This window comes from Erythrolamprus reginae, chromosome 5 (genome assembly GCF_031021105.1).
Source record: "Erythrolamprus reginae isolate rEryReg1 chromosome 5, rEryReg1.hap1, whole genome shotgun sequence".
Lineage (NCBI taxonomy): Eukaryota > Metazoa > Chordata > Lepidosauria > Squamata > Dipsadidae > Erythrolamprus > Erythrolamprus reginae.
This window is the reverse complement of record NC_091954.1, coordinates 78999002-79022579: the sequence shown is the minus strand read 5'-3', so window position 1 is coordinate 79022579 and position 23578 is coordinate 78999002. Positions and strand designations below refer to the sequence as shown.

The window sequence follows — 23578 nt, the reverse complement described above, 5'->3', positions numbered from 1 at the left end:
CCTCCTTTGGTCCCCTTCTATTCAACCCCGCCAGGACGCGGCCGACGGTGTTGCTTGGGGTCATGAGCGCTCCGAGACCACTCAGCAACAAGTTGCCATCGGGGGTGGGGACCCTGCCGTCGTGGCGGCTGGGTCCTGGTTGTCTGGCTGGGGAGATGGGGTGTGCGGTGGGACGGGCGTTTCTACCGCTTGCTGGGAGGGCGGCATCCCATTGCTGCGCCCAGGTGGTCCTGGGAGGGCGGCATCCCATTGCTGCGCCCAGGAGGTGCTGGGAGGGTGACATCACGTTGCTGCGCCCAGTTGGTCCTGGGAGGGCGGCATCCCATTGCTGCGCCCAGGTGGTGTCGGGGGGGCGGCATCCCATTGCTGCCCCCAGTGGGGCTGGGAGGGCGGCATCCCATTGCTGCGCCCAGTCGGTGGCCAGGGGCGGCATCCCATCGTTGCGCTCAGAGGTGTGCTGGGAGGGCGGCATCCCATTGCTGCGCCCAGTTGGTGCTGGGAGGGCGGCATCCCATTGCTGCGCCCAGTTGGGACTGGGAGGGCGGCATCCCATTGCTGCGCCCAGTCGGTGCCGGGGGTCGGCATCCGTTGCTGCGCCTGGAGGTGTCCTGGGAGGGCGGCATTCCATTGCTGCGCCCAGTTGGTGCTGGGAGGGCGGCATCCCATTGCTGCGCCCAGTTTGTGCCGGGGGCGGCATCCCATTGCTGCGCCTGGATGTGTGCTGGGAGGGCGGCATCCTATTGCTGCGCCCAGTTGGTGCTGGGAGGGCGGCATCCCATTGCTGCGCCCAGTTTGTGCCGGGCGCGGCATCCCATTGCTGCGCCTGGATGTGTGCTGGGAGGGCGGCATCCCATTGCTGCGCCCAGTTGGTGCTGGGAGGGCGGCATCCCATTGCTGCGCCCAGATGGTACTGGGAGGGCTGCATCCCATTGCGGCGCCCAGGTGATGGGTCTTGCACTGTGGTGGCAAGGACCTGTGTGGGCCTGGGGGTCGTTTCGATCTGCCAGGTTCGCGAAGCCTGCGGTGGCTTCGCACTGTGCGGCCCTCCGCGCAAGTGGTGTGGTCGAGATCCTCTTGGGGATCGCTTGGTGGGACGCCATTTCCCTTAGGGCCCTTCACCGGGTTAGAAGGGGAGTTAAGGCCTGGGGGACGGTAGTCAGAAAGTTAGGCGGGGTGGTTGTGGCCCATCCCCGTATCACCATAGATCAGCTGTGGCTTTACCTGGCTGCTGGTCTTCCTCTGTCAGAACTGAGGAACACCACTTTCTTACAGGACCTGCAGTGTCTCTGCGTGAGCTGGCGCAGTTAGAGGGGGGAGTCGGGGGGCCAAGATAGAGATCTGACCCCCGCTCCGTGGCAGGTTAGGGGCGGAAATCTGGGTGGTGGTTCAGCAACTGCGCGTTCTCCCTTGGGCATCTTTGGGGATGATTGACAGGTTCTCTCCAAGCTCATGGTGGGTGCTACCTGCGCACTTGGGGGGAACCTGTCTTTGGGTCCCGCTATTGAAGTCCCAGGGTAGGGGTGAGCCGGCGGGACCCCCCTCATGCGAGTGCATGGCAGGGTCTCAGGTGAGGGAGAGGTCCCTCACCTGGACCAGCATCGAGCTACGCCCTTAGTTGCCCAGGAATGTTGACCTTTTACGTCATTTCCGCCCCGGAAGTGTTTGTTTGACCCTGCAGGTCCACTGTTTCCGGGTCATAGTTGAATATATTGATTTATGCAAATTTATGCTAATTAATGCTAATTTAATTAATAAATTATGCAAATTTATTTTAATAAAAATGACCCAAGTTTAAATCCAGCTCTGGTGTCCGTGTCGTTACTCCGTCTCTTCTGCAATTGTCTTACTGTGGAAGATGACAGTTGAACATAAATGACTCCAATTTTGCTGTTTATGTTATAGGGAAGTGTCATTTAGTACACAGGCTATGATTAGAAATGATTGACATGAGCTTAACCAGTTTTACATATTTTTCTGGCATAGATTTAACAAGAATAAAACAGCTGGTTTTAAATATCTGGTATCCAGTGTGATTACATTGCTTAAACTATGTAATACTTTCTTTGAGTAACAGTTCTGTGAAACTTAACTTATTTTGCAGATAAAATGAGGAAAAAAGAATAGGAAATTTTGAATATTTCTTAATTTAGGTTCCTGACCAAAACATCTAGTTATTACTAACTGCCTGGAGACCACCTAAACTCTGGGCAAGTATCTAGGCGTGATCTTTGGGGAAAAAACACATTTGAAGGTTTCCTGGTGTTAACTTTACATAACTGAACAAAAGTTTTTTTTAATTCCTCTGTCAATATATTGTTTTACCAGGTTTATCTAATGCAGGTTGATTCAACAGCAGTAAACCAGTTACAGAATATCCAAATTTTGACGAAGAGCAAAAATATGTGGCAAAATGGCAATTACAATGATCCCTCGAGTTTCGCGATCTCGATCTTCGCGAAACGCTATATCGCGATTTTTCCACCCGATGACGTCACTCTCTTCCTTCCTTTCTCATCTTTCTTTCTCTCTCTCTTTCTCTATCTTGCTTCTTCCTCTCTCACACTCTCTTCCTCCCTCTCTCATCTCTTTCTTTCCTTCTCTCTCTTTCTCTCCCCCTCTTGCTGGCGGGCGGCGGGCGGGCGAGCGGGGGCATCAGCGAGGAACCGGGGTTTCCCCTTTGCGTGGGCGGCTGGGAAACCCCAATCTTCATCTGCTCGCTGCTGCTGTGCTACCGAGCAGATCAGCTGCTGGGCGGCCGAAGGAACCTTCCCTGGGTCTTCCCCCTCTTGCTGGCGGGCGGGCGAGCGGCGGGCATCAGCGAGGAGCCGGGGTTTCCCCTTTGCGTGGGCGGCCGGGAAGACCCAGGGAAGGTTCCTTCGGCCGCCCAGCAGCTGATCTGCTCGGTAGCGCAGCAGCAGCGAGGAGCCAAATCGGGGTTTCCCCGCATGCAAAGGGGAAACCCCGATTCGGCTCCACCATCTACGCATGTGCGGCCATAGAAAAAAAGGGCGCGCATGCGCAGATGGTGTTTTTACTTCCGCAACCCTACATCGCGAAAAATCGATTATCGCGAGGGGTCTTGGAACGGAACCCTCGCGATAATAGAGGGATTACTGTACTACTGAGTTACCTGTTTAGAAATATAACTCAAAAACCCCCTTATGCTTTCCTTGTACAGCAATATAATACAATGTTGGAGTATTCAAAGAAAAAGCTGTCGAACCTCTGGAGAATTTTATATGTTAAGAAGGTGCTTTACAGTGAAAAGGTTGTCTTATGTGAATAGGCCTAAAACCAAGGATGGATTTCCATTCCTGAATAATCAAAATAAGTAAAACTAGATACTCTTTAACTATTGACTTAAAATTGTGCCAAAACTTTGATGTATAACCTCTAAAATAGTTAGTTCCTGGGTTTGCAAATCTACAATTTAATTCTGTAATTGTATGTAAGAATAGTTTAACTGGGGGAGGATATAACCAAGGACTCCACTGGAATTTTGGAGTTGCAATATAAAAATAATAAACTGGGAGAAGACAAAACTGATTTTTTTTTGTCCAAAACACAGTGAGGTTGCAGGGGATATACACATAGTAGAATAGAATAGAACAGAATAGAATAGAATAGAATTTTATTGGCCAAGTGTGATTGGACACACAAGGAATTTGTCTTGGTGGATATCATCAATCAATGGAAGACTAGAAGAGAAGATGTAGGAATAATAAAAACATAGGAAGAGTAGTAGAAAAAGAGATATATAGTTATAGAAGAAAAAGATAAGAGTTATAGAAGAGACAATAGGATAGGAGGTGGGAGGCACACTTGTGCACTTATGCACACCCCTTAATTTCCATGTAATTTACATTTAAATTCAAATAAAATGAAACTAGATATGCAGAAAAGTCCAGATTTTAAATACTTTCAAATAGATAAATGTGCTTAATCATCATTCCAAATTTGAATGAACCCTTTATTATAATTTGTTACAATTTTTGAGAAAGACAGCTGTGGCATTAGATTTACTACTGGTCTTTCTTCCTAGACATCTATTCATTACAGTACAGTGTATTCATTCACTGAAGAAGCCATGCTATAAATAATTATTCCTCTGGCTATCTACACAACTGGGATTACTAAGTAATAAACCTGTTCTATTCCATTGATTCTTCTGAGGGCAGAATCATCAGTTCCTCTATCAAGTGCAGCTTACATGATTAAGTTGTGTAGCTGTTTCTAACTCAGTCCATGGAAAATAACTGTCCCCAAATATCTAAGATTTACATATCCCTGTATTAAGGTAAGAAACTCTGAATATGTTTTGAAGTGATCTCATGTGAGATTACAACTCTTGTACAATTTCTTTCTCAGCAGTTTTTCAAATTTAAGGAGATAGATCAGAGGTTCTCAACTTTTCTATAGCTGCGAGCCCTTAATACAGTTCCTCATGTTTTGGTGACCCCCAACCATAAGTCTCCCAACAGAGCTTTAAGCTGATTGGCAGGAAGGTCAGAGGGACATTCCCACTGTAAACGCCTGTTTTGGTCAGATTGTAAAAATATATTCTAAGCTTTAGTTCCTAACACTATGGGAAATTCGTCTTTTCCCATGGTCTTAGGTGACTCCTGTGAAATGGTCATTCAACATCCAAAGGGGTACCGATCCCCAGGTTGAGAACCACTGAGATAGATGATTGTAACCTGTGATAATGTTCTTTGTTTCAGAAGTCCAGTTTAAAGTTTTGATCTGTATTGCATGGGGTCATTTAAGGGACCATTTCTTTTCTGTTACAACTGCCCACCCTCCCATCAGATCAGACAGAAAAGATATGTTGTGGGTTTTATCCCTTAAAGTGTTGCATCTATCCTCCTTTTTTCACTCCATCCCAATTTCCTGACAACAACCTCTGTTTAAGCAAGAATAATGTCTTTTCTTTCTGGTTAAAATAATCAGAATCACTGAGGACTGGTACAAAAGGAGGACATAAAAGGAGAGACAAGGACAAATTAGTAGGCTTGCAGTTCATTTCAGGGGCTGTAAAGATCACTTCACCCAGTATGAAGAATGTGACACTTAAATCAGACACTACTTAGAATTAGCTATGACTATTTCTGTCCCTTTCCGCAGTGTTCTGATTCCCTTTGTTATTGGGGAATATACTGGGCTATGTATATTACCTGTTTTAATGTTTAATTACATAATTCGCAATCTTTACTGGGTTATTTTATGAACCTTAAAATACAAGCATTCACTTGTATTTTCACTAAATAGAGCCGAGTAAGGTAGCAATTTTACTTAGTTTTTCAGTTTTCTTCACTGTATTCCATAAATTTTAGTAATTAATTATAGACTAATACTGGACAGTCATGAAAACAGAGGTTAAAAGAGTATGAAATAAAGATGGTTTGTCTAGCTTTCTTAACATATTCATGTAAATATTGTATAGACTCTTCCTAACTTTGCTTTAGATAGAAATGTAATGCCTCTCGCCACTGTTTTAGCCCACAGTATTAGCCAAAATTAAATACTTAAGCATGCAAGATCATGCAAAATAAATAGCAGCAATATAGCTGGGAAATTTGTGAACAGTATGCTCAGCTTGTGGTATTGCAGTATAGGATTTCTGGAGCCATGTGGATGCTTAATGTGACATACTTACTGAACAGAAATGAGTATTTTTAGCCATAGGCTTTCTTTGCTTTCTTGTTATTGTACGCACATTATCAGTGCTCTGTAGCTATCAAAGAAAAGGTTATGTTTCTAAAGCAATAATCCTTACAGCTGTGATTCTTTGATGTAATGTTCTACTTTGTGTCTTTATTTAAAATACAATAGATTTTCTGTAGGTTGATTTATATTTAAAGATCCCAAATGTAATAGAATTTTTAATTACAGTGATACCTTGTCTTACGAACCCCTCGTCATACGAACTTTTCGAGATATGAACACGGGGTTTAATATTCCTTTGCCTCGTCTTAAAAACCTTTTCCGTCTTACGAACCTGAGCCTGGGTTCATGGGCTCCCTTACTGCGCCTGCGCTCTTGTACTGCGCATGTGCTCTCTGACTGCCAAAGGGATTCCCCTGCCTTGTGACTGTCACCGCCGGGATTTCCCATTTGCTTGCATGGGAATTCCCCGCCGGAATTCTCCCCCCCCCCTTTTGCTTGCACCTGTGACCGGGAATGCAGGAATTGCTCCATTTCCCTGCCACTTTCCCCTCTAGCCCTCTGCTTTCTCTGCTCCCTGCAGCCGCCCCATCCTGCTGTCAAAATCCCCCCTAGCCTGCCGTTTCCTTCGCCCCATTTCACTGCTAAAATTGCCAGTCCAAAAGCTTCCTATCTTGCCCCCAATTCCTCCAAACATTGCCAGTCCAAAAGCTTCCTATCTTGCCCCAAATTCTCCAAAAATCGCCAGTCCAAAAGCTTCCTATCTTGCCCCAAATTCTTCCAAAAATCGCTCCCCCAAAAGCTTCCTAAGCCACCCCAAATCACTTCCAAAGTCTTCCAAACTCACCTCTTCTTTCTAAATGCCTCGTTTCTCCTGGCTGCCTTTCTTCACTCCATTTGCCTTCATTAGGACCTCGATTTGGGTGGCATAGGAAGCGGCTGGAGGGGCGATTTTAGAAGCAATTTGGTGCAAGATAGGAAGCACTAGAGTGCCTTCTGTCCCCTGTCCTATTGCTCTCCTATATCTCCTATACCTTTCTTCTATTCCTACATCTCTTCTTCTATTCTTTCATTCATATGTTCTATTACTATATCTTCTTTTCTATTATTCCTTAGATATATTTTACTATGAGTATCTCCTCTATAACATTCATCATATATTTTACTATGTGTATGTATGTGTGTGTGTGTGTGTGTGTGTGTGTATGTGTGTGTGTGTGTGTGTGTGTGTGTATATATATATATATATATATATATATATATATATATATATATATATATATATATGTAGATTGTTCTGAGTTCGGGTTTTGCCCTGTGTAATATTTTGCATGTCTATGCGACGTTTCGGTGAAATCACATTCACCATCATCAGGCTGAAGTTTTAAGCTTCGTGTTGCTGTAAATATGGATATTTACATATCCATATTTAAATATCCATATTTACAGCAACACGAAGCTTAAAACTTCAGCCTGATGATGGTGAATGTGATTTCACCGAAACGTCGCATAGACATGCAAAATATTACACAAGCTAGCTAGCTTTTGGACAGGCGATTTTTGGAGGAATTTGGGTCAACATAGGAAGCTTTTGGCCTGGCAATTTTTGGAGGAATTGGGGGCAAGATAGGAAGCTTTTGGACTGGCCTATTTTTGGAGGAATTGAGGGCAACATAGGAAGATTTTGAAGGGGCAATTTTGGGAGAGATTTGGAGCAGCATTAGCCTTCGTTATGACCTCCATTCCTTGCTGTCCGTCTCCTCTCCGTTAGTCTTCACTTTGTCCCCCGCCACTTTTTTTTTAAGCCTTAAAATTTGGATTTTCCTAATGGGTTTGCATGCATTATCTGCTTTTACATTGATTCCTATGGGAACAATGCTTCATCGTACAAACTTTTCACCTTACGAACCTCGTCCCAGAACCAATTAAGTTTGTAAGACAAGGTATCACTGTACTTATAAATAGATGTCAATATGAAAATAAGCAGCTTGTCACTACAACTTCTAACCGTGTAGCAGAAAACTGCTTTTTTGAATTTGAAGACAGATGAAAAATACCCAATAATTTGTTCATCTGAGGATTTTAGGGACATTTCCTTTTTTCTTTGAGAAGAATCAGAGGATATACTAATTGTTACAGAGAATATTGTTGAACATCAGAAACAATTTGGCATTCTGGATTTGAGATGAGAGAAAATGATACACTTTTCTTTTTCATTCTTTAGCACACTTAAGGAAACATTCTCCGAAGAAAAATAAATAATCCAGCCTTGTCTTTAAATAAAGAAATTCTATTTTAACCTTGGGAAAGCTAGTTACAGAAGAAATAACTAGATTTCCCTGAGAGCTAAAAAGTATCTCCCCACCCTGGCTTTTTTTCTTTGTTATTCTATTATTCAGTCTTATAGATTGACACAATTTTATATGGAAGTCTTTTGTGTATACAGACTAACATAACCTGAGTGGGTTGTATCAGTCTATTTCCAATGTTCCTACTATTTCAAATGTTCAGAATATGCTATTTCTTTAGTCAAAGCTTCACCATCTACTAAGAGAAGAATTAACAGCAGTCTTGATTTTAAAAAAAAATCCCAAAAGTTTATGGAAATGCAAAATAGCTTTTGAATTAAAACGCCTAAAGAAATGGAACAAAAAAGGTCAAGAAGAATTAATTGAATTTGATAGACATGGCATGCTGAAAAAAATGAAGTGCAGATTGAAAACCATGGGGGAATGGAACTGTTCCTGGAATCCTGGCATGATTGTGTGTGAGGTACCAATTATCTGTGCAACTGTGCAGAATCATATAATTGGCCAAGTACTTTTAGACCATCAGATCCAACTGCCTGCTCAATGCACCAATTAAAAAAATTTAGGGAAAGTGCCTGTCCAACCTCCATGTATTTAGTGAGATAAGTCTTTGCCTGCCTGGGTCATTTGTACCATTATTGAATCTATTGTTAATTTTTCCCCCTAACATTTAATTGAAATCTGCCTTCCTATGACTTAACTTCATAATTATCTGTCCTTCACTATAGAAAAATAAGGAAGAGATCTTGATTTTTTTCTGTGTGACCTTTTTTCTAGATGTTTGAAAAATAGCTGTTAAATCTAACACATCTATATTTTCATCTTAAAACTAAACATGACTGGTTGTTCCACCTGTTGAAACGAAAAGGACAACATCTTTGTTGTCCTTCGCTGAACCTGTTAGAATTGTTCTGAATTATTTTATTTTATTTTATTTTTATTTATTTATTTATTTATTTATTTATTTATTTATTTATTTATTTATTTTGTCCAATACACAATGAGGGTTTTAGTGGGTATATATCTATATATACATAATAAAATACATGATGAAGGTAATAGATGATATACTCATAGTAAAATATATCTAAGAAATAATAGAAAAGAAGATGAAGTAATAGAACATATCAATGAAAGAATAGAAGAAGAAATATAGGAATAGAAGAAAGGTATAGGAGATATAGGAGAGCAATAGGACAGGGGACGGAAGGCACTCTAGCGCACTTGTACTCGCCCCTTACTGACCTCTTAGGAATCTGGATAGGTCAACCGCAGATAATCTAAGGGTAAAGTGTTGGGGGTTTGGGGATGACACTATGGAGTCCGGTAATGAGTTCCACGCTTCGACAACTCGGTTACTGAGAAAATATTATTTTACTGAAAGAGTAGTAGATCCTTGGAACAAACTTCCAGCAGACGTGGTAGATAAATCCACAGTAACTGAATTTAAACATGCCTGGGATAAACATATATCCATCCTAAGATAAAATACAGAAAATAGTATAAGGGCAGACTAGATGGACCATGAGGTCTTTTTCTGCCGTCAGACTTCTATGTTTCTATGTTTCTATATTTTTTACAGTCAAGTTTGGAGGTGCTCCTAACTTGTCTGTTAGGGAATTATACTTGACAAGTCCCAGGTGGGTGGAGGGTTTCTTTTGACATAGTGGCAGCTTTACAAAATCTTCTTTCCCTGGACGTGAGGTGAATACCGGTACTTATTATTTTAGGAAATAATTGAGAAAGCTGAATGAATTGTTACAGTTGTTATTTTCAGGGGTGAAATTTTAAAATTTTCCCTACCTGTTCTTTTGGTGTGGCTTGGTGGGCATGGCAAGGAAAGGATATTGCAAAATCTCCAGTCTCAGCCCACTCTGGATCCAGCCAGAGGTGATATTTGCTGGTTCTCTGAACTACTCAAAATTTCTGCTAACGGTTCTCCAGAACCTGCGAATTTCACCTCTCATTGTTTTCTCCTTTCAGATGAATGGTGTGCTATTGAAGATTACTTAGCTCAATGAAACCTCTAACACCCCTCATTCTTCTTGCCTGTGGCTCCTTTAATCCCATAACAAATATGCACATGCGTCTATTTGAACTTGCAAGAGATCACCTTCATCAAACAGGTTAGTATATTTAATGTCTCCTAAAACTGAGTGAGCTGTATTGCAATAAAGACTCATTTGTATCTCCAAAAATGGGGCAACATTCCACATTGTTTCAACACATTTTAATTTCTGTTAATTAAAAGTTCAAGACTTAGACCAACTACTTCACAGCATCTAAATTGAAAGTTTACACATTTACTCCTTGAAATAAAACTGATGATAAGGAAATATAAAATTGTTCCCCATCTTTATAATTAAGTTTTGCCACTGGTTCAATAGAATAATTGCAGACTAACTTGTGATGAATGGGGTCTTAACTCCTCTCCCAGATTCTCTCTCTTTCACTTTTCAAGGTGCCGTGAAACACTTAAACTGCAATGTCACATCTGTATGCTAATTATATCACTTACACTAAAAAGTGATATAGTCTGCAATTTTAACTAGGAAGAGAAATTTTTAAAAACCCTCTTTGTATCCATTATGACTTTGAACTGTTTCTTCAAAATATAAATTACAGAAGAGGAAAAAACCATGTTTTAGCTGCTTCTGTGTCCTGCGGTAATGATCCAAGTAGTTAATGATCCAGGTAGTTGACTAGGTCATATTCATTCAAGCACTAGCAATGATCTAAGATGGATAAGGTTCATTGAGTCTCAGTACCACTAATAAATGGACTGTAAGACATGAATGCTTGGAAAGCATCAGGAAATAGTTCACAAGCAATAGCAGTCAATGATGGGCAATCTAGAAATGTTTTAATGGCATACTGCTACGTAAAGTCACTCACAGACTTAAATTTCAAGGTTACCAGAACATTATAGTTTTTTGTGATGATGCAAATAGTGAAGATATTGGTATATCTGTTAATTGTGAAAAAGGAAGATAATTCTTACAATGCCAGATGAGATTTGAAAGGAAGGCTTACCTTCCCCCAATGCATTACTTTTTTAAATTATTTTTTTCATTCTTTTGTTGAGTCTTACTGAAAGGCCCTAGTACTTTTTCTAAGAATAGACAAGTAAATATGTATAATGAGATCTTTTCAATGTTTAATGAAGAGCTTTCTATTTTCACTTTTGCCAATACTGGTCTCTTTTCGTGACGTTACCAGAAAAGGTTTGTATCTAAATCATGTTTAAATGGGTTGTTTTTTGTTAATATTAAATATATATACAGTGATACCTTGTCTTACAACTTAATTGGTTCCGGGACGAGGTTCTTAAGGTGAAAAGGTTGTAAGACGAAACAATGTTTCCCATAGGAATCAATGGAAAAACGATTAATGCGTGCAAGGCCAAAATTCACCCCTCTTGCCAGCCGAAGCGCCTGTTTTTGTGATGCTGGGATTTCCCCGAGGCTCCCCTCCATGGGAAACCCCACCTCCAGACTTCCGTGTTTTTGCGATGCTGCAAGGGAATCACAGCAGGGGAATCACAGCAGCGCAAAAACAAGTGCTTCGCTGGCAACGGAAGTCGGGAGCTGGGGTTTCCCAGTGAAGGGAGCATCAGGGAAATCGCAGCATCGCAAAAATACCGAAGTCCTCAAAACCCTACCTCCGGACCTCTGTGTTTTCGCAATGCTGCGATTTCACTGAGGCTCCCCTCGTTGGGAAACCCTACCTCTGGACCTCCGTTGCCAGCGAAGCACCTGTTTTTGTACTGCTGGGATTCCCCTGCAGCATCACAAAAACACGGAAGTCCGGAGGTGGGGTTTCCCATGGAGGGGAGCCTCAGGAAAATCACAGCAGCGCAAAAACGGGTGCTTCGCTGGCAATGGAAGTCTGGAGGCAGGGCATCCCATCAGCAGCGGTGGGTTTGTAAGTTGAAAATAGTTGGTAAGAAGAGGCAAAAAAATCTTAAACCCTGGGTTTGTATCTCGAAAAGTTTGTATGACGAGGCGTTTGTAAGATGAGGTATCACTGTATTTGTTGAAAAATGACTTTGTCCTGGAAAGAATAACTGAGTAAGGATCTCAGAAACTATTAGGATCAAATGATACCCTGTTTAGCTTCTTACCTAGATGACTTAAAATATTTTTTTTACTCAAAGCATAGAATCTACACTGTTTTTTAAAAATTGTTGTAAACCTAGTTCTATCTACCTAGAGCAAGCTACTAGTTTATATATATATTTTATTGAGGCAAGATAGAGAGCTAAATGGAGTTACACAAGTTTCTTACAGATGTTTTATTCTATCTACCGGTAATTCCCATGTGTAAACAGAACAGAGTAGAAATGAGCTTATCTTGAGATTTATTGGATCTTTCATCCTGCCAAAACAAGGGCTTGTAGTGGTAAAGTTCAACTCCAAGAAACATTTAGATTTTTACCTGTTGTTCTTTCTTTTTGTTACATGTTTGTATTGTAATCAAAAGGATGGTACATGTTGTCAGTAGACAGACATAAAAAGGCTTTTTAGCAGCAAGATGTAGTTCTGATAACAACCATGTGAGAAACTGCCCTTTAATTCTCGAACAGATGCTAAACATCTTTTGAGATTTTAGGTAAAAGAAATGAAATAGACTATGTGCTACTATTTTCTTCCTCATTTTCTCATGGATTCCCTTGTTGAGAATATTATTACATTCTATTTAAACCAACAGCTATGTGAAGAAAATGCCTGATCACGGGTGCCAGGTTGGTGTTAGTGTTTATTAATGTCACAGTAATTGCTGGCAATTATTTCCCATTATCGAATGAATAAAACTTGTAAAAATTAAATACTGCATTGTAAGCAGGAGTGGGCAGCAGCCAGGATAGGGTGGAAATGATGTGTGCGCAGCTCCAGATGATCGGCAACTATCACTTCCTGGATTACTGATCTCGGCTCTCCCTTTTTCCCCTGCTGCTGCTCCTGCGTCTGCACTCCTTGCTTTTTTCCTCTTTCTACCTTCCTAGCCTCAGTCGAGCTTCCCTCTTTCCTGCTCGGCTCCCCTCCAGCCTCATGCGACTACCTCCTGCCTGAGGTGCAAGCAGAAGGCATGGGTGGAAGCAGCGTTGGCAGCATTTATGCTTCTGGCAGCATCCGTTCGCCTAGCTACCCAGCCTGAGACGGGGGGGGGGGGGCAGCCCAGGAAGGACAGCGCGGGAAACATGAAACAAATTGTCACCCCAGCAAGCGACACTGGTAAGGTTGTAAGTCGAGGACTTAACAATTCACTTGAATGATGATTATCACTCAAGCCACTTCCACTTGGTCACATGGCAGGCAAGCCACTCCTACCCAGTCACATGTCCATTAAGCCACACCCACAAAATAAGCCACGCCCACAGTGGCACTAAAAATTTTGGCTGTCCATTACTGATCGTAAGATATTATCATGTAATCTAAAGAAAAGATTAGAGCTTCACCTCTAATATTACCACAGTTTCATCTTCAAACTTCTGAAATGCAGAGACTTTTGTAAACACCGTATTTTTCGCTCTATAAGACGCACCTGCTGATAAGACGCACCTAGATTTTAGAGGAGGAAAATAGAAAAAAAATATTTTGAGCCAAAAAGTGGGCTAAAATATTTATTACAATAACAGAATAACTTAACAGCTGGGAAGCGGGTTCGGGGGGTGCTGGGAAGCCCCCCAGGCCGGCTGCGATCTTTTAAAACAGCCGCGCCGCTTCCCAGCTGACTCCTGAAGCCAAAAGCCAAAGGCGAACTTCCGCGCTTCAGGAGTCAGCTGAGAAGCGGCGCGGCTGTTTTAAAAGATCGCAGCCGGCCTGGGAGGCTTTCCAGCACCCCCCCGAACCCCCAACCCGGGTTCGGGGGGGTGCTGGAAAGCCCCCCAGGCCGGCTGCGATCTTTTAAAACAGCCGCGCCGCTTCTCAGCTGACTTCTGAAGCGCGGAAGTTCGCCTTTGGCTTTTGGCTTCAGGAGTCAGCTGGGAAGCGGCGCAGCTGTTTTAAAAGATCGCAGCTGGCCTGGGGGGCTTTCCAGCACCCCCCCGAACCCCCAACTCGGAACCGCGTTCAGACGATTCCCCCCCCCCCGTCCCCATCCCTGCGCCCCCTCTGCTCCAGCGCCTCCCCCCTCCCTGTCTGCATCTTCGCTCCATAAGACGGGGCTGATTTTTCATCCTACTTTGGGAGGAAAAAAACTGCGTCTTATGGAGCGAAAAATACGGTATTTAATATCCTTTATACTTGGATTAGCAAAAAACCAAAAAACAAAATAAAACTCCACCAGAGAGATTTGGGGGAGGGGGTTGTAGTTTTCTTATTGAGATGGGTAGGTTATTTTTCTTGATGATGGCAGTTATTAGTGGTATATTTAGTCTGAGAATTCTTTTCCCTTCAAGCAAGAATATGTTGCCAATCAATAGTTGAGATATTGGTGTCTATGATTTCATAGTTGGTGTTTTTAAAGTTATACTTGGGTGTCACATTATTAAGGTGATTCTTGGAGTGGCGTAGGTTGAGGCTGAAGTTGATCATGCTGTGGTCGCTGTTGGAAAATGGTTTCTTTATTTGTAGTCCATAAATTGCACTTTTATTCTTGCAGAATATGAGGTCTAGGCAGCTGTTGAGTCTTGTATTGTTTGTTACTAGTTGGTCGAGTCCCAGATTGGTAATAGCATACAAATCTAATAAATACAAATACAAAAATACAAATACTTAATGACACAGCAATCAGACTTTTGCCATTATTAAGTAAATACCGAATGGGTCATTAAGCAAGGACCTTGTGTGACTTCCAACTTCTTGTCAGTTTACCCATTGACTTTGTATGTGCATGTACAAATTTCACTTATAACTATTGCTTGTTCAATAGTTCACTGAATAAGTGGGTCATTAAAGGAGGATTACTTTATTTTAAAACAAAGTACAATTTCAGTGACTTGCTGGGAAGGTAGTGTGTGTTGTGTGTGTGTATGTATCACATGTTTTTGCTGAATTTTTTTTAAAATTAAGGGAGACTATGATAGCGCTATTTCGGCCTTGTTCTGGTCTAATCAGCTAGCCATACCCTTACTGGGATTTGATCCTGGGGCTTCTGCCTTGTAAGGCAGAGCTTTAACCTCTAGGAATGATCCCTTCAGCTTTGTACCAGGAAAGGGTTATATGTTTTTTTTGTTGGATCACCCTGGTATATTGAAGGAACGTCACAGCTCCTTTTTGCCTCTAGGCCCAACCCAGGGCCATTTCAAGGCAGTTAATTTATTCATAGCCAACAAACTATATTCTGTATATATATCACATGTTTTTGCTGATTTTTTTTTTAATTAAGGGAGACTAGGATAGCGCTATTTCGGCCTTGTTCTGGCCTCATCATATATGTAACTAAGTTCAGTAATTTGTTTTGTCTCAAATTTCAAAAAATATTTGCAAATATTTTTCTGAAACATATTTTTCTTAATGTGTGGTAGTAGATATTTCATTTATTCATAGTACCAAGTTGGATAGACTAATGGTAAGTAATAGGACTATGCAAAGCAATACAAACATTATTTTCCCAAGTGTGTTAAATGTGACAAATGGAACAAAAAGCAAAGGAGAAAAAGCAAAGTGAGATGGACAAGGACTTTTCCAAGTTGATATATAAACATTTCAAAAGCTTTACTGATTCAAAGAGGGATAGTTCATTTCTACAACTGTATGGTATTCTACAAATAATTCTATATTAAGTTTGGGGAAATCACTCTCACATCTCTAGAATATCAGATTGTAGAAACATTGGAAGAAAAGTGGGCTTAAATCTAATATTTATTTTATGCCTTAGATTTATCTAACTTGAAATGTAACTTCAGCTCAATTTGGGCAAACAGAAATATTATTTCAGGGAGTTTCGTTTTCCTCTATATTTTGCTGTTTATCCAATTTTATAATACATAAGAAAAAAGTGTTATTAAACACCACAATGACTTCTATTCATCTGAATTATGAACTTTATCATCTGCCTTGAAGAAGACATTAATTAATAATATTTCAGAACATTCTTGGAGATTCTTGACTTTACCTTTTAATTAACATTGTCACTCATATGGTAGCATATGATATTAATTAAATTAGTCCCCTGTAGCTATTCACACATGATCTAAAATCTGCGATAATTGCTTTTTTCACTAGCTAACACCATTACGAAGATTTGAAGAAAACACTTTAAAGCATATGGCACTGTTATTTTATAAGTACAAGATTTTAACTAGAATGCATTATTCCAAGGAGCAAATAGTTATCAGATAAAAGCATACATTAGCTAGGTTATGTTGAAGCTATTCTTATAGTTTTGGTACATATTTTAATTAATCATTAACCCAATCTTCAGTCATTCTAATCCTATATACATTATAGATTAAAAATGTTTGTGTTTGCAGAGTGCTTTATGATTATGCGCTCTTCTTTTTAATAAAGTCACAGGACCAGGTTATCTGCAGGACATCCTCTCTTTAAGGATATCTTCTTGTCCTAACAGATTAGATAGGGTGGGTATGCTCCTAGTCCCTTCCTTTAAATATTACCTTATTGGGGATATGAGGATATGAGGATCATGTCTTTTCCATGGCAGCCTATGCCTAGCGGAACACCCTTTCCTACCATCCACAGATCCTTCCACAGATCACTTAAGATCTGGCTTTTCCCCTAAACACTTGTTAGATAAGACTATTTTTCTGATGGACTATGGTTAAAGTTTATTAAGGCGCCAGATTTTTACTATTTTTCACATACACACACGCGCACACTTATATGTCTGTCTAATACACACACACACACACACACAAATGTATACACCAACGCCAACATCAATTTGTCCATCCATCTATGTGTGTTTGTGTTTGTGTATATGTAACAATGATGCTGTTACAACTCTTGCTTGGGAGCTGCCCAGAATTCAGTATAAGATGTGTGACGATAAATATTTTAAATAAATAACTTAATGCTTCATTAATAGAACTTTCAATAGTTTAATTGCAGAAAAGAAGAAACAATCATTTTTTATTGTTCACATAGTGAAGAATTTCTCAGTCCATCATTTATTACTATTGCGAGAAAAGGTATAAACATTGGATTGTTTATATTTTTTTTCTGTATCTAGGAAAGTACCATGTGATAGAAGGCATAATTTCCCCAGTTCATGACAACTATGGGAAGCAAGGATTGGTAGCAGCAAAGCATCGTGTCGCAATGGTTCGGCTTGCAGTTGAAACATCGAACTGGATCAGGGTGGATTCTTGGGAGAGTGAGCAAAGTCAGTGGACTGAGACACTCACAGTACTAAGGTAATATATTTATAGTTACTGCTACTGATAGTTGAATCTAATCAAATATTTTAGTAAAAATATAAACCACAAGGAAGGTAGCAATCTTTATTTTGTTTAGAATAAAATGGTTGTAAGTAGAGTCCTTTAATTTGTAGAAGATAAGAAGGTAGACTTAATAGCTTTTAACAACCCCCTCCTCCTCTTCCTCCTATCAGACATTTATTTTTTTATTTTTATAAATTCTTAATTATTTTCGGGGATGATTATAAGGACATTTCCCTTGACATAAAAAAAAGCCTAGGTATAGTACTGTATCATATCTAGGTCCCAAAATATAACATTACTGTATTCTGGAATTAATTTCAGTACTGAAAATGCAGGATTCTGTATGTTCTCAGAATTTTTCATTCCAAATTTCTATAAAAAACTATGTAGGTCAATTATATATAACTTATACTCTGATAACAACGATTTTTCCAGTTACTTGGCTTGCAATCCTTGTTATTTTTTTTCCTAGTACCATAACACATGTTTTCTTAGGAAAAAATGACTTGATTTTTATGCAGGAAATCCCCTGCTGTCTGTCATAATGCTATCAGCACAAGGGAAATTGCTTAATACATGGGCAAGGCCTTTGAAAAGTTCTGACCTGCTTGATTTCCATCTGTTCTGTTCCTATTCGTTTCTCTACTGCTGGACTTGCACATCTAACAATCCCTTTGGTTTAGCCTTTAGTATGCTATATAGGCCTTGTGTAGACAGCAATTACCAAGTTGCTGAACTGAAGGACCTCACAGCACCTTCTATTTCAGGGACTCATTTGGTTCATTTTTCAGATAAATAGATATCTGCAATTTTGGCACATTTAAAGAAATGTAGAGAATATCATAAGACAAGAGGGAAAACAATGTAAGCAATATGGTATGATTGGATATCCAGAAAATTGCAGTTAACCAGTACATCAAATGTACCATTTAACTTGCTGATGTGTTTGATATGATTGCCAGTCTAATACAAGTGATTCTAGGCAGTGTATAAAGATTAAATACAAGTATTCTAGTATACCATTTCCATTGGACTGGTATTAGTCATTTCGTACAATATTTCTGTCCAAAAAATATCTCAACTGAACAATAAAAATATCTGATTAAGAAAATTAAAATCAATATAAAAAAATTAATTAAACAGTACAAAATACACTAAAAGAATATAGTAAATAATGTGTATAGAACTCAGATTTTGGGTGCAGTACAATCCCATGCAATAAAATAAGTTTAAATTGTATATCAGTTTACATTTTAAATATGAAGTTATTCAAGATATCATATTTTCCCAAATTAATTAGCCATTATTCCAGAGAGAAAGTTTTACATTCTTAAAATCTCCAATTGCATAGTATTTTCTCTGAACAAGTGGTACTAGATTTCTCATCTATTCAGGATGTCAAATTAGATAGACTAATATTAAGTAATAGGGCCATGCAAAGTACTCAAAACATGTTTTGCCATATGTATTAAATTTGAATAGGGGAACAAAAGCAAGAGAGTAATATTTCAGTGATAAAACTTATACCAATTGTGAGTAATATTTAAAGAGAATTTAATATTTAATATTGAATTTACTTTTGATTGAAATTTCCATTGTTCAATCTTTTATATAATGATGGAAATTTATATTCATGTTCTAAATTTATATTGTTCCTATCAAATGTTTAGTATCATGGATTATAAGAATTCAAATTCTTCAAAGTTGCACTCATATGACAATAACATCTGCAGCCTTTCTTTGTAGAATTAAAAATTGACTGGGTGACCTTGGCCAATCCCTCTCTCTCATTCCAGTTCACCCCCCCCCCCCCAGTGTGGTTGTTGAGGGGAAAATAGAGTAGTGATCATTGCCTGGATTCTATTCTCAATTAAATGCAATCTTTGTAAAACCAGGCCGTGTCACCTTAGGACGTACTAGACCGTATTCCCGGTAAAATAAGCTAGCTAGTCACCAAGACCATGATAGGAACAGCAGTGGTTATTTGAGAATCCACCCTCACTTGGTTTTGTGTGACTTCATTCTTCCTCCTTGGTTATTCTGAATCAGGCTCAGAAGAAATTAAAGATGTTTAATGTCTGTTGCAATTAGTCATACATAGTAAGAATGAGAGAACAGGGGCTCCTACCAAGTATTTTTTTAACTCTAGAATAATGAATGAGCTCTGTTCAGATGAATTATCCATCTTTGTATATTCACAGATAATCACTCAAAGGATTTTCATTAACAAGTAATTCACTATTGCCATTTTAAGGAAAATCAATTGGAAAGTTGTCTTTTAAAAGCTTTCAAGTTGAAAGCCTTTGAAAGTCTTCAATGGAAGATTTTGCTTCCAGACTGTGTAATATAGTCCTTCATATATTTGTTTTCCATTATATCTATATGTTTTTAAAAAGTTAAAAGCAACTGCATCTCTTTTTCCAAGTTTTTAATTATCAACGTAGTTTAGTTCCTAAAGTATTGTTAATTTTAACATGATCCTTTAAGAAAAAATTATGAATAATCATTAGGGTAAAAAGTTGGATTAGAAATTAAATAAATTACAACACAGTAATGTTACAAAATGTTGAAAGCATTAGAAGGACAAATAGTTTTCCTATTGCACTCCAGGTCCTCATTCTTCCCAGAATAAATGAGAATAGAAATATCATTTTTTAGTCATTGCATTTTTGGAAGCCAGGCATTTAACGCAATTCTTAGCATTTGGGAAACTCCCTTGCACTTTTTGAGTACAGTATCAACATTCCCCACAAAGTTTAACATGAGCTGAAATACTATATTTGGCACTTGGTTTAAATTATAAGCCTTCGCTAACAATTATTTAATTGTTTAGGTGATTTCATTGCAGCTTTTAAAGTAATATATGAAAATTATTTCATTTATTTTGTTAAGAAGTGATCCAATAAAATACTTTTTTCTGTCATCTATCATGTAGGATATTATATAAATAACAAATGGTCAATAGATATTCCAATTGAATAAGAGTGTAAAGTACTGTTTGCACACATCTTGCAATGCACAAAATTAATCTGGCAATTTCTCCGACCCTGTTATTAAACTCTGACCTGAAGTTTGCAACAAGCCGGTTGAATTTTAGAAAGTGCCAATAGAAGATAATCACAAAATGTATCCCTGAGAGAGTTAGCTTATAACAACATCTTTATTTTGTACAGGCATCATTACAAAGAGCTACTTAAATCACACAATATCAGAAAACTGTATAGAGAAAATACTTGGTCTAAAGAAGTAGTAGCTGACCCATCAATCAAATCATCAGTTACAGGTTTGTTTAATATAATTGGGTTGTAGGTCATAAAATGTAGTTCTAGTACAGTCAGCTTTTTGCCTTCTACTTCATGGTTAACAATAGAAAACAAGGAGATAAAGAATCTATAATAGACCTTGAATATTAAGTATAATAATTAGAAGGTGATCACTGCATCAAAATTTGAAGGCTAAACAAATATTTTAATAACAAAGTTATATTTTACACTAGAGACAAAAAATAAAACACAAGAGATCTTTCAAAGAATAATAAAATCAAAGTAGTGACAAATGAAAGCTAATGTTCAAGTCATACAATGTCTGTATGATGGCAGAAAATGGGTCTTTTGACAGTTTTGGAACAAAGTATTAAGTAACTTTAATTTTCTTCAAAAAAAAGATAAAGGTATTCTTAGCTTATGTTGAATAATCTGATTCTGAAAAAAACTTGAAGATCTGAATTCATCTGGATAAGGAAAACCATCTTTAAGTATTTGAAACCTATTTAGGAAACCTATTTAAAAGTAAAAGAGAATGATGCTGTTTTATAGGATTACCGTAAATAAAAGACAATAAAAAAGTAACAGGAGCCGAATCTCAAAATGTAGAAGAAGCCCAACTTTAAAATGTCTATATGATTTGTCTATGCTTACCTTTACCAATTTAGTAGCTCATATTTAGATTGCCATCTTTAAAAGCTGGAGATTGTATATACAGGTAAAGTAATTGATAGGTATCAAACGTGTCAAGACCAGTTTTAAAAATTTCAGTGGAATCTTTCAGCACTGATCAGATTATGCACAGCTCTGCCCAGCAATGTATTTTACTAACTGGAAAAGTTGGAATTGGGATGTTGTAAAATTTCCCTTTCTAGATATGATTCAATCCTCAAAGTTAATTTCTAAGCCTATTGAGAAAATACTATTTCTACATTCTTCAGTTAACTTAGCTTGAAAAGATTTCAGTTATTTGCAGGCTGCTTCAAAAAAAAAAAAACCTGCACAGGCAGTTTTAAGGATTTTTATTGTTTTACATCTCTTTTTCTTCAAATTCCTATTGTAGTTCTTCGCATTTTTTATTTAGGGTCATTATTTTAGCATTATAAGCCCAGTTATTTCTTTAGGATGGAATACCTATTTTAATTTCAACTCAGCCAAATAACTTATGTGTTGTTTTCTTGGTTATCTAAGAGCTCTAAGATATTGTTGGATGTTAAATCTATCTGTTTCTTTTATGCTGTTGGTAATCTCTCCATTGTCTAAGCTGGCTAACCTTCTGAAAAGGTCTTAGGGAGTGTTAAACTAACTTTTGCACCACCAGTATTGATTCTGATAACGCCAGTCAAAAGTGTACAAAAACAAAAGCTGAAGAGCTGGAGCATTATTATAGGCACTTGACTTCAGGGAAAGCTATTATCTGTTGTGAAAGTGCAAGATCGTTATTTAACAGTAGCTCTCAAAAATCGAAAGATATTATATGCTCACTTTTCTTCCTATTGAAGTTGATTCTTTTGTCAGCTTTCTTTGAAAAGCCATTTAGTTGTTCATTTTTGGCTAGATATCAATATTTGATTTTTTTTTAAAGAGATCTCTATTTCTCACAAGTTTTATTCCGTGACTATCAGGAAATACATCTTTTCTCCATCACTTCATTTAATGTCACCTTTCAAAATTCTTTGTTTTGTTTACTCAGGAAAAACCTGCCATACAGACTTTAATACATATGCCTGTGATGCCTCCTAATGCAGAATGGGACTGTTTGCCTCCTCCACTTGGCCCTGTAAATTTCATCTTGTTTGACATCAGGTTGTTGAGGAGGGTTTTGCTAATACAAAGTTTGCTAAGCAGATCGATGTTTCCTGGCATCGCCTCGTCCTGCCTGTGTTTGCGCATATGTGTGTGTTTCTGTGTATATTTTGAGTGTGTGTGTGTAGGGGGTGAACTATATGGATGTGGGTTAGGGAAGTGTTTTTCAACCAGTGTGCCGTGAGACATAGTCAGGTGTGCCGTGGGGAAATTAAACATGGGTCCCCAAACTATGGCCCACGGAGGCCATTTATTCGCCCCACCGCCAGCCGCCTCCATCCGAAGATAAACATTCCCCTCACAATCCCTCCAGCTATCAGCGACAGGAAGAGTGGAGGCACAGGGAAGGCTCATTGACCAATCACCTTCTAGGATTCATCCCGGCCACTAGCGATGAACCAATAGCAGGCTGCCTCTCATCCACACCCAGGAAGGTCCCCGCTCGGGCTGCCATGCACTTGTCATTGTGTGGCTGCAGCGAGTGAGTATAAATACATTTAGAAACTATATTATTAACTATATGTATAATATGTACTGTGTTAGAGTGTCATTTTGGTCAGTGGTGTGCCCCAGGATTTTGTAAATGTAAAAAATGTGCCACGGCTCAAAAAAGGTTGAAAATCACTGGGTTAGGGCATGTTGCATGTGTGCGTGTATGGACACGTGAGTGTGTGAACACTCAGACTTTCCTTTCCACCCTGAGAGCTCCTCCATTCTCATCTACATCACTCCCAACCTGGCATCTGGTGGCTGCAAACCTGCAGCTTTCTCAGCGGATAGTCACATCCCAGCCTCCATAGAGAGCAGGGTTTTTAGCCCTTTTAGGAGAAAAGGCACCGCTTGAATGATTGGGAGGCAGAATCCTGGGAACCAAACAGGTACAGCCAAGTAGAGGAAGTAAACAGTCATTAACCCCTCTTAATGTCTTCTTGATGGTTTTGTATTTTTACTTCTTTTTAAAATGCATATATTATATTAGTACAATTGAAGTGTTCTGTTCATTTTCAAAATATAAACCAAGCCCAACTGATATATTTAGTCCCAATGAATTCATTGCAATTGAAATTAAAAATCCATAGCTGGGGAGTACCTTAGGCTAATATAGGATGCAATTTCCAAGGAGCCTTTATAATCATATTGTTATGTGAAATCATCCAGCATGCAATTAAGTTTATAATTGAAAAGGATTA

At 39.1% G+C, this 23578-nt stretch overlaps 1 protein-coding gene across 4 annotated transcripts in view; it reads left to right on the top strand.

Annotated features, from left to right (window-relative positions):
* NMNAT3 (nicotinamide nucleotide adenylyltransferase 3) overlaps window positions 1-23578 on the top strand; it is a 55789-nt gene that overhangs the window by 17277 nt on the left and 14934 nt on the right. For all 4 annotated transcript variants that reach the window (XM_070753281.1, XM_070753279.1, XM_070753278.1 and 1 more), the window contains 3 exons: window positions 9957-10099; window positions 17109-17292; window positions 20493-20602. In XM_070753281.1, coding sequence (XP_070609382.1) covers window positions 9991-10099; window positions 17109-17292; window positions 20493-20602 — 403 coding nt within the window. In that variant the 5' untranslated portion in view covers window positions 9957-9990. The remainder of the gene's footprint in view (window positions 1-9956; window positions 10100-17108; window positions 17293-20492; window positions 20603-23578) is intronic.